Here is an 11,694-nt window from a genome sequence, read left to right as displayed (position 1 = left end):
GCGGGGCTCACTCGCTGTAAAGCACTCAAGTATATGCTGGATGTTCTGTGTGTTGTTTCTTTCCAAAGTGACTCTGTATCTTAATCCATTGTGGCGTTGCAAAAGTGTTGAAAGAAAAATAAAGACGACTTACGACACGTGAAACAAAAAGAATGTGGATAAATAATGTTTGCTAAGTATTCATATGACGGCTGTGTTGTTTTTGGGTTTCATGGATGACATCGTCCCCCCCCCGCCCCTCGCCCCTCCCCCTCCCTCCCTCGCCCCACCTGCATGTGAGTCCAAAATGAGATGCAATAAAATACGATTACGCTGATCCAAACGACCCTCATGACTCATCGCTTATCTCTGTTCTTGCTTCTCTCAGCTCGTCGCGGCGGCTTTGCGTCGACATTCGATGAATCACCACCGACAGGATCCATTTGTAGCATGAACACTATTTATTGCACATATACAATTACAATGCAAGCCATTCTCAATAAAGTCAGGTGTAGATTTATAAGCGTTCAGCCTTGGAAAGAAACACAGAGAACACATTGCAACACACACACACACACACACACACACACACACACACTTACACACTGTAGGCCAAGTCTGTTCTCTTACAGATAAATAACATCGCCTACAAACTAACAGCAGTCATACTTGATGTGTGTTACAAGCACAGAACAAGTGATTTTCTCTCAACATGAGGAATACAACCTAAAGGTCATGATGCTGTGTGTCGTTCTTTAGCAGTATTTTAAATATAAGTCATCACAAATCAAACCACGTGACAAATCACTTTATTAATGTTTACTAAATAATGTATTCATGCAGAATAGTTGCATCATAAACCATGAATGAGGTCAGATTTGGGGTTGCCAGGTTGTGAAAATAAAATCCCCCCACCTCCCTCCAGCAAAAATGGTTTAGTCCTTTTTATTATTTCTCCTTATCAAAGTCTAAAACTGCTGCCTGTGTGCATGAATGTAGTGGAATAGCCCTTTAATCACGGCTCACTGGTGTAAAGCCCAAAAACAAATCTAAATAATGTTTTATTACAGATACATTAAACATGAATAAATCATCTATTAGCATAAATAAAGCAATTACAATGTATTAACATATAAATGCCTAAAAGTGGAATCCTACTCATAATAGCTGAACAGGCCCCATGTTCATCATCTGTGACGAGTGCTGCAGTCTTTGGATTACAGGTTTGCTTGTCTCAGGTGTGTGTTCAGACCTCCTTACACAGGCCGGAGTCTCCGTGGATCCAGTGACAGATTTGGGCGTATTTGGCCGGCGTGATCCTCACCGCCACGTTGTATTCCCTCTTATGACCCCCCTCCACCTCTACCCAGCGATGGCCCGAGAACACCCCGATCACCCTGCGCTGCCACTTCCCTTTCCCATCTCCCACTTCCTGCCTGAGGCGGATGTAGACGCCGGCCCCCGAGGCGCCCTGCTGAGCATCGCAGTGCTGGTACATCAGATGGTCGGACTCCTTCGCCACCTCGCAAAAGCGGTACACGACCTTCTCATTCCCCTGCCCGTCCAGCAGGCTTTTGTCGGAGTCGTAGCCTGAGAAGTGGATCCGTGCCAGCGGGGCGTTGGTGGGCGCCACGCCGAGCTCCATGTGCTTCTGCTTGACGGGTCGTCTCAGCTCCAACAGGGCGTAATCATAGTCAGGGGACACAGAGGTGGACGGGGTCTTGGTGTGGATCCATCCTTGGGGGATTTGGATTTGTTTGACCCGTGTCCAGCGGAACACAGGCCGCTTGCTGGGTTCAGCACTGCGAGGCGCCCGGTTCAGCCTGCTCCTCCTCCCTGGACCCCCTCTTCCTCTTCCTGACTCACCTACGTGTCCGCCATCAGCCGCTCCCTGCTCTCCATCTTTCCTCACTCTGCGCCTCCTGCTTTGGCCTCCCTTTCTCCCCCTCACCGGCTCTCCATCTATGCTATTCTGCTCCTCACCTTCCTCCTCTGTCAGTCCCTCACCTGTCTCCTTCTCACCTTTACTCCCACTTCTACGCCGCCCTCCTCTCCTCCTTCCCCCTCTTCTTCTGTTAGCCCTGAGCTGTAGCATCCCTACTCTCAGCCTTCTAACGCCCCCGAGGTAGTCCCCGCCATCATGGACGCAGTGGGCCGCCGTGAGCACGTGTTTTGGGGACACTTGTATCCCGGAGCACCCTGTGGAGAGGCGAACTGCAGCAGAAAACGGGAAGTTGGTGCTAAAATGCCAATCAGAGATCACAAAGCGCCCATCTGAGCCGTAAACCTGCCTTTTCCTTCGTGTGTGTGTGTGCGGGCGTGGTGATGTCAAGTTAAAGCCCTGCAATGCGATGTCCGTGTGTGTGCGCGTGCCATTCTCGTACACCGTCTCATATCCCAGAATCCTCTCTTGCTCAATCTGGTCAATACGTGGCAGCGCGCTCTGACACTCAATCCCACACATCGACTGAGCTCCTCCTCTCTGCTCCTCACTCTCCTGCCCTCTGTATGAAGAGGTGTGTAAGAGCACCGTGTGTGTGTCCAGTAGCACCGGGAGGCTTTGCCGGCTCCACCTGTCGGATTCATTGTTTCCATTATGGCTGCAGACCAGAGAAACTGTCAGCAAGGCCGCACAGAGCAGCAGACAGGGGAGGTGTTTGGAGCCCATCTCACTAAAAACAGAGAGAGAGGGATTAGGACCTGTAGACATTGAAGTAACAGCAGCACAGAAGTAGGAGAAAGAAAGAAAGAAAGAAAGAAAGAAAGAAAGAAAGAAAGAAAGAAAGAAAGAAAGAAAGAAAGAAAGAAAGAAAAACAGACAGACAGACAGACAGACAGACAGACAGACAGACAGACAGACAGAAAGAAAGAAAGCACATTTCCTTCTCCTTTTCCCTTTGCTGAACCGGTCGCCTGCATTGATCACACACAGCCAGCAGAGGGCGCACAGGCTTCATTTCTATACAATAAACTGAGCAGACAAGTGTGAATATTTCAACTCCATCTCTATTCGAAAAATATTTGAGGTGTTTTCGATTGAATTAACAATAAATTACTTTTTTGCCTATTCAGATACAGCAGACTAATTTTACGGTCAAGAATTCTGATGTTTCACGATATTATCCCAAAAAAAGTTGAAATAAAAGGAGGAAAGAAAGAGGAAACCAACAATAATAATAGAGAGCGTCGAGGAAAGACAGAGGGGTTTTATTTTGAAAGTCACTTCATGCTTTAAGTGACAAAGCAAAGAAAGTGCAAGCGATGCAAAATCACAAAAGTATCCTACCTGCAAACATACAAAAACCAAACAAACAAACAACAATAATAATTAAAAAAAAACACCAGGTGACCTCCAGTGAATAAAGAGCTGCGGTTAATAAAGAATCCACTTCGTCCAAACGCCTCGCAGCTGATCTGCTCCCATCATGTCACGAGCGGAGCGTGTGTGAGTGTGTATGTGTGTGAGAGAGAGAGATCCTGACACGAACATCATCCCACTTGTGATATGGAAGCGGGACGATGAGCAAACGGGCGGTAGGGGGAGTTCGGCTCTGGTCGCCTCGGCTTGGCTCGGCTCGGTCCGTGAATGGAGCGTTTGATCACGTGATGTGACCTTTATATTTAAAATGCAAAAAAAAAGAAGAAAAAAAAGCAAAGCCACCGACCGGAATGAAATGTGACGTTATTCTCAGGTTCCACAAATATTTTTAGCACGAGGCGAACAGTGATGCGTTCACGTACACAGATATTAAAGTAGAACGAAGTCTGCTGAGACAATGTTTCCTTAGAGTTTGTGTTTACCGTGTGGGCTGCATGTGAGTTTAGACTCGTGTTAGCAGACGTTTGATGTGTGATCTCACACGCGAGGCACACTCATACACACACACACGCACACGCGCACACACGCACACACACCCACAGGGATCTAATTTGATCTATTTTAAACACTACCCACCGCTGCCCAGTGCAACAAGAGTCCATTCAGTGAGCCTCCTTCCCCTCCCTCTCTCTCTCACATGCAACACGTGTAGAGAAATCAGATGCAGACTAGCACCAAGAAGTCACAGTCATGTCAGATACTATTAGAACCTGATGGATGGGTGGAAGGATTTGCATAAATCACATATTACAAACAAACAAGAGTCAGAAAATACATTCAGATACATCATGTGTCTTGACTGCACTAAGGACTGAACTATGATGATAGATCTGGTTCCTGAATCACACAACCATACAAACTAATGGAGTCATGGCCTTTGGCGTTTGAATGGAAGATATTTATTTCCTCCTTTTGATGTTCCTCTTTAACTGGTCAGGTTCTGTTCCTCTGAGCACACCAGTCCCAGTTCAGCACATTCAGCCTCTCTGCCAGCAACAATGGAGCATCCCGACCTCACTAATGTCTCTACCAACAGCTCCTCCACCTTCGCTTTGACCTCCTGGCAGTACGGACCTCTGCCTTCTGCTGTGGTGATGTCGCTGTGCTTCCTCCTGGGTGTCCCCGGTAACATCGGCGTGATCGTCCTCAGAAAGAGCCGTCAGAACCTGTCCAGGCTGACCCAAAGCTTGATGCTGAATTTGGCCTGTTCAGACCTCCTCTGCCTGCTCTCTCTGCCACTGTGGATCTATAGTTTCATTTTCAGCTGGACCTTTGGCCTGCTGGCCTGTAAGGTTTTGGCGTATTTTGTGTATTGTAGTATTTATGTGAGCTTGATGACTGTGACACTAATGAGTATCCAGAGGTACATCCAGGTGGTGCATCAGCAGAGGTCCCTGGACCACATGGTGAGGAGGCTGCTGGTCCTGCTGTGGCTCATCGGAATGATCTTAGCCACGCCGGCTTTGGTAGTTAGACAAGTGGTCGAGGAACATCAGCAAATACTTTGCAAGGAGCAGTTCTCCTCTGACGGTCAGTTGTTGGCTATGTTGCTGACTGAGATCCTGCTGGGATATCTGCTCCCTTTTTCTGTCGTGGCGTTTTCATACATACACCTGAACGTAAAGGTGAAGCAGGCATCTCTTACATATAATCCACGGATGACCAGAGTGGTCACCTGCATCATCGTCGTCTTCTTCGCTCTGTGGACGCCGTATCAAACAGTGAACATCCTGGCTGTGGCAGCTATTTCTACTGGGGACGAGGCACTGAGAAACTTTTGCAAAGCATCCTGGACCGTTACTGCATCTTTCACATTTTTGAACAGCTGTCTGAATCCTGCCCTGTATGCATTTGCCTCTACAAGAAAGTGCATGAAGTGTTGTGACACTGAAGCAGAGAGCCGGCAGATATCAGTCCAGACTGTGCAGCTACATGAGAGAGAGATCTGATCTGATCTATTCTGCCTACTCGTCCATTTGGTGCAGTGAGCCTTCTTCCTCTCTCTCCTCACACATGCAGAGGAATCAGTTGCACATGAGTGTGAAACGCTCACAGTAATGTCAGATACTGATCAGGTGTCACTTCCAGGAAAGGATGGATGTGGGAAATGATGGACGTGTACATGGAAGGATTTGTATAAACCACAAGATTTTAATCAGCAAACAAGCAGCTACTGTTTTTATATTTTATTTTAAGCACAATACAGAGCGTCTCATGATCAGACTCAGGGAGAAGAGTCATTCCAAAATTCAAAGTAGAAACTTGATGGACATATTTTGCAATGCAGTTGTTATTGTTTTGTTCTAAACAAACAAGTCAAATGTAGAAACTACAATCAGCAAAACAATCAGGTAATCGGTGACATCATTTCTCTTCACTGTCTAGCACACCGAGGACTGAACTGTGAATAGTAGAGATCAGGTTCCTGAATCAGACAAACATGCAAAATAATGGAATCATGGCCTTTGACGAATGAATGGAAGATATTTATTTCCTCCTTTGATGTTCCTCTTTAACTGGTCAGGTTCTGTTCCTCTGAGCACATCAGTCCCAGTTCAGCACATTCAGCCTCTCTGCCAGCAACAATGGAGCATCCTGACCTCACTAATGTCTCTACCAACAGCTCCTCCACCTTCTCTACCAACAGCTCCTCCACCTCTGCTTTGACCTCCTGGCAGCACGGACCTCTGCTTTCTGCTGCTGTGATGTCGCTGTGCTTCCTCCTGGGTGTCCCCGGTAACATCGGCGTGATCGTCCTCAGAAAGAGCAGTCAGAACCTGTCCAGGCTGACCCAAAGCTTGATGCTGAATTTGGCCTGTTCAGACCTCCTCTGCCTGCTCCCTCTGCCGCTGTGGATCTATAGTTACATTTGCAGCTGGACCTTTGGCCTGCTGGCCTGTAAGGTTTTGGCGTATTTTGTGTATTGTAGTATTTATGTGAGCTTGATGACTGTGACACTAATGAGTATCCAGAGGTACATCCAGGTGGTGCATCAGCAGAGGTCCCTGGACCACATGGTGAGGAGGCTGCTGGTCCTGCTGTGGCTCATCGGAATGATCTTAGCCACGCCGACTTTGGTAGTTAGACAAGTGGTCGAGGAACATCAGCAAATACTTTGCAAGGAGCAGTTCTCCTCTGACGGTCAGTTGTTGGCTATGTTGCTGACTGAGATCCTGCTGGGATATCTGCTCCCTTTTTCTGTCGTGGCGTTTTCATACATACACCTGAACGTAAAGGTGAAGCAGGCATCTTTTACATATAATCCACGGATGACCAGAGTGGTCACCTGCATCATCGTCGCCTTCTTCGCTCTGTGGACGCCGTATCAAACAGTGAACATCCTGGCTGTGGCAGCTTTTTATACTGGGAATGAGGCACTGAATAACTTTTGCAAAGCATCCTGGACCGTTGCTGCATCTTTCACATTTTTGAACAGCTGTCTGAATCCTGCCCTGTATGCATTTGCCTCTAAAAGAAAGTGCATGAAGTGTTGTGACACTGAAGCAGAGAGCCGGCAGATATTAGTCCAGACTGTGCAGCTACAAAACTCACAACATGTTCCTGCTGTGGATGTGGAGCAGGAGGGAAACGGATGATTTCAGTGGAGACTTGTTGGTATATGTGATGTTTATTCATTCATCAATGGAGATTATTCCAAATCTGTTATGATCGCTTTCAGTCATATTTAATCAGTAAGTCATATTAGCGTAGCTTATAGCGTCTGATCTACAGAATATGTATTTGTACATTGCGTATCAAACATTTCAGCGTAGTTGTGTCTATCTCTGCTTCTCTTCCTGCTCACATGTTGGTCATTATGCTGGCCTCAGTTCTCCTGCAGAGCACCAGTGTTGTTCCAAAGATTACTCTCACAGAATGCTTGGAAACATCTGTGGTGTTTTCCAGGTTTTGCTGCTTTGCCTCCTGCTCTCTCTTTGACCTGCGTGGAGTCCGTCCTTCTCAATAAAGCTCCTTATTATATCCTCCTCTAGCCTTTATTTTATTGATAGATGTGTTGATAAGATGTGGATGTGCAGGCCCGGGGGGAGCTCGGTCCCGTGTGTGTGTCTGTGTGTGTGTCGCTCTGCAGCTCAGGTCCTCACAGGCTGTTACAGTCTCTCCTCAGGCTGTGTGGACAGAAGTCTGTGTCAGCTCATAGTCTAGACAACACTCTTAATGAAACAAAGCAAACCAAAGGCCAGGCTTGTTGGGGGAGTGTGTGTGTGTGTGTGTGTGTGTGTGTGTGTGTGTGTGTGTGTGTGACTCAGTGTTTCTCCCAGCTGCTCCTTTGGGCCCAGGCTGGGTTTTCTCTGGCCAGATCTCAGCAGTGAAAGCGCCCCGTTCCCATGCAGAGGTGACGCCTCTTCTAAATTCACCGAGTTCCTTCCTGCCAAGACGCTTGGTTGGTTTGCTGATATGCAACATTTTGCTTTGGTCGTGGCAGCGGCTCAGGAATGGAGACACATCTGCGGCTGAATCACTCAATCAGTACAGGTGGTGTGTTTGTGTGTGTGTGTGTGTGTTTGAGGCTGCAGTGTGTTTCCATTCAACAGCAGTAAAGGTAACTGATATGATTTGCCAGGTTGAGTTTCCATTGAGTTTCCTGTTACTAAACCTTTTCTTTGGGTCATTTAGTGTTAGTGTTAATATTAAGGAACAATCCCTGAACAGTATTCCGTGATGTTTTGGTTCGACGTTCCCGAAAGTTCCCCCAGCGAATGTCCTTTTCTATGGTTTCCTTCCACAACATTGTCATGTATGGGCGAGCAGACACCGGTGCTCCGACGCTGCTGCTCTCTGCTCAACACCAACAACAATTCCGATTGCACCATGATGCATTCCAGCTCGTAGCCAGACACAGCCTTCTTCGCTCAGTCCGATCCCAAAACCGTCGCCGTGTGTTCGACTCTCCCTGCTTTAATTACGGCGGAAAATTCTGAACTTTTAACAGGCGGGCATCTGAAATGATAAAGATCTCATTTAATCCGGGATAATTTGGTAAAAGCATCGTGGAGCCGAGATCACGAGGAGCAGGATGGATCCTTTTAATGGGAACTTTTTAGTTTTTGAAATAAAGAGGTCAGGCCTGTGGAGGGCTAAAGATAACAGTGATATTAATGGCTGATGGGGGGATGAGTCATTGCTGCTGAGTCATTCCGTCCTTCTTCTCGTGTGTGTGTGTGGGGGATTTACCCTCCTCTTTCCTTTGCTTCATCTGTCCTGTCTCCTTCTTCAAACCCGTCTCCTTTCTTTAGTCTCTCCGCGCTTCCTCCAGCTGGCAGCGGACTCGGAGACGCCAGGTGCGGAGACGCAGTCAGAGTGAGGACACCGAGAGGAGGAGCAGAGGAGGAGGTTTATCTTGGCTCTGTGCGACTCTCTGGGTCCTGCAGTAGATCTTCTCTGGGTCCTCTCTGATTGTAATTCCTTAAAAATGGGAATTCCGCCCCCACACACACACACACACACTCCTCCAGCACCAATCCACTCCACTCAGCGATCCTCAGCCACAGGTGCAAACCAACAAAGTTATGTCAATATATGCTGACTCTATTCTCATTTGTGTTTTTTGGGAGAAAGCTAAGAAAACACTGAGACGTGTGTGTGTGTGTGTGTGTGTGTGTGTGTGTGTGTGTGTGTGTGTGTGTGTGTGTGTGTGTTCAACCCTCCATCATGTGCATACATGTCTAGTAGCTCTCTTCCGCTTTTCAAGGTACGTTCTCCATGATTTGCTTGAAACCCACAGGAAGCACCGGGTATTAAAGTGTGTGTGTGGGTGTGTGTGTGTTGCGATTACATGCAGGCAGACGACATGGATACACTGGCTGAGACGCCATTACAACACGTCGGTTATTGTTGTCTGTTATTATCTCTAACAGAGCTTCAGAGATGTGTAAACACACACATACACACACACACACACACATCCATGTCAGACCAAAGATTTGAAGCTCCTTTCTCTCTACACGTCTAGAGTCACTAAGGCTTTGGGTTTGTTTTACAGTGAAGCTGCAGGCCAAAGGGAACGGCTCCTCACAAAAACAGGATCGGGTTTTTACTGGCAGCGGAGTGACCTTCATAAACACCTCAAGGACTTAGAGGCAAACGGCAAAGTTCTGATAAACGTGTGTGTGTGTGTGTGTGTGTGTGTGTGTGTGTGTGAGAGAGAGAGTGTACAGACTGTCAGCACCTTATCAATCCAGCATAAGAAAGAGGTTTTAAGGTTCCATTATTCCGACTTGAAACAGATGTGTGTGTTTGTGGGACCTGGAAGTGTGTCCTTTTTGCTATGTTTAAGAGTGTGTGTGTGTGTGTGTGTGTGTGTGTGTGTGTGTGTGTGTGTGTGTGTGTGTGTGTGTGTGTGGGCCGTACTGTATGTTTACTGTCTGGTTGTTATGACAAGGGTTTGACGCTCTGCACGTCCGCTGACCACCAGGCTCTGACCTGATCTGACCTTGTGACCCCGTGTGAGTAAGCGACCCGGGTGAGCCAAAGTGCCCTTGAGCAAGACAACGAATCCCAGCTTGCACGGCTCTTTGTGTCAGTGTGTGATCCTCAACTGGGATTGAATGAATCCAGTCCAGCAAAATGAGGGACGTCTCTTTTTTGAGAGATCAGAGAAGTGGGTCTCAACCCGTGGTGCGTGTTCCCCCTCATGGTACAGCCAATGACTTTTCTGTAGAGAATCAAAATTCTCGTGTGTGAGTGTGTGTGTTGCTGTTGCTGTTGGTCTTTCAGCGCTTTTCCTTGGTAACTAATGTGGAATGCAAACAGGTTGCATTTAGGTCGGCTTGATTTATTCCTTGGAGCAGAGCCTCTTCCTCTTCCTCCTCCTCCTCCTCCTCCTCCTCCTCTTCCTCCTCCTCCCTTTATAGGCTCTGGCCTGTGCTGCACTAATGCACCGTGTTTCGTCCTCAGGGTGTGTCGCTGAATAACTCAGCAGGATTATGAGAGGAAATCTTGAAAAGTGGCACAACCTCATTATCAGATTCAGTCAGCATTAAAGGTGCAACATGATGAAACTCTGAATAAATCAAGTCTCAGTCTTGGCGTTGTCATAAGCTCATGCAGTTTGGTGTGTTTACTGCTTCTCTCTCTCACCGCTGTGACTTCTCCTGGCCTTTTTGTTGGCAGGAGCGAGTCACCCGCGGCCCCTCCTCCTTATCTTTGACACCATTTCAGCTTAAAATAGGCAGGTTCAAACCTCACACAGTCGAGTGAGACACAGAGAGACGCAGAGAGACACATAATGACACACTTACAAACCACCAACCTCTCTCTCACACACACACACACACACACCTAGATGTTTATATCATTTCATCGCCCTGATTTGACCTCTGCCCTTCCTCCTCCCTTCCCTTTCTCTCCTTTGTATCATTTGGTCCTCTCTCTCTCTCTCTCTCTCTCTCTCTCCCTTTCTGCCCCCTCGGTCCTCCTCTCCTTTTTCCGTCCCCTTGCTCGACGTGAATCACCGCATGTTAAATCCTTTAACTGGAGCGAGTCTGAAGCAGAAAGCTCCCTGTGAAGGTTTTGTGAGGTGAACTCACTTTGGCTCTTATCTGGACAACTTTAATCTGGGGTTTGTTTTTGGTTTCAGTCCCTGAAAGCGAGATGAACTTGTGTTCTATATCTGTCAGCGATCATATGAGCTGATGCAGGCGGACAGGCGAGTGAGGGAGAAAGGTGCGTATTCTTTACCTCGCTGACGGGAGACTTGAACTTTTTCAACTTTTTGGGAAACAACATCCAGCTGTTGCTCTGCGTCTGGCGTCTTTAAAGAGTCTGAGCTCTGCACTTTCCCATGAATGCGATTGACAACGACGCCGGCCGCCAGCTGGCATCTGATGTTGATTGATCAAATGGTGAGGCGCTGATATGCATCGGTGACCTAATCCACTTTTTTAGGTAAAATGTTCAGTCCATCGCATTGATTTTGCTCCCACGGCAACACGTTTCAGCGAATGAGAACAACATGGCTTCGACGCAACAACAAAAAAACACATCAGTCATGTTTACTCTGAGACAGAATATCAATAGATACAACTTGGTCCCAATCCAGGTACATTTTAAACCAACGAAGAAGCTTGTGAGTTCAAAACCTCATGCTGGCTCTGATCCATTCAAAGCAAAGAGTGAAAATCCCTGCAGGAGTGTGAGATCAATCCACTCTCCACTCCAACGCTGCTGATCTGACCCAGATCAGGCCGAGGTACCGATCCAACGCAGCGCTCACAGGACGCACGCCAACCTCATTAACTAATAGTTTTGAAAGAGAAATCTCCCATGTGGCGCAATTTATGCACACACACACACACACACACACACAATCATCCTTC

General features: G+C 47.4%; 3 protein-coding genes across 4 annotated transcripts; 2 read left to right on the top strand and 1 right to left on the bottom strand.

The window, feature by feature from the left end:
• Positions 1-502: 502 nt before the first annotated feature.
• Positions 503-3,522, bottom strand: LOC143008372 (inactive serine protease 35-like). Of its 2 annotated transcripts, none has more exons than XM_076160101.1 (2): positions 3,266-3,522; positions 503-2,651 (listed from the first exon to the last, which is right to left on the bottom strand). In XM_076160101.1, exon 2 carries the CDS (start codon positions 2,645-2,647, stop codon positions 1,226-1,228), a length of 1,422 nt encoding a protein of 473 aa, XP_076016216.1. In that variant the 5' UTR covers positions 2,648-2,651; positions 3,266-3,522; the 3' UTR covers positions 503-1,225. The 2 variants fall into 2 exon arrangements, with proteins under 2 accessions (XP_076016216.1, XP_076016217.1); XM_076160102.1 differs by having other exon boundaries at positions 3,330-3,522.
• Positions 3,523-4,310: 788 nt separating this feature from the next.
• On the top strand, positions 4,311-5,676 carry LOC143008427 (leukotriene B4 receptor 1-like). The gene has a single exon (XM_076160186.1). The coding sequence runs from the start codon at positions 4,357-4,359 to the stop codon at positions 5,305-5,307; it is 951 nt and encodes a 316-aa protein (XP_076016301.1). The 5' UTR covers positions 4,311-4,356; the 3' UTR covers positions 5,308-5,676.
• Positions 5,677-5,680: 4 nt separating this feature from the next.
• On the top strand, positions 5,681-7,321 carry LOC143008426 (leukotriene B4 receptor 1-like). Its single transcript, XM_076160185.1, has one exon. The coding sequence runs from the start codon at positions 5,944-5,946 to the stop codon at positions 6,952-6,954; it is 1,011 nt and encodes a 336-aa protein (XP_076016300.1). The 5' UTR covers positions 5,681-5,943; the 3' UTR covers positions 6,955-7,321.
• Positions 7,322-11,694: the final 4,373 nt, after the last annotated feature.

Source organism: Genypterus blacodes, unplaced genomic scaffold (genome assembly GCF_046128005.1).
Source record: "Genypterus blacodes isolate CSIRO-AG114 ecotype Tasmania unplaced genomic scaffold, CSIRO-AGI_Gbla_v1 ptg000104l_1, whole genome shotgun sequence".
Classification (NCBI taxonomy): domain Eukaryota; kingdom Metazoa; phylum Chordata; class Actinopteri; order Ophidiiformes; family Ophidiidae; genus Genypterus; species Genypterus blacodes.
Note: the sequence above shows the minus strand (reverse complement) of the source record. Positions and strands in the feature narration are given on the sequence as shown.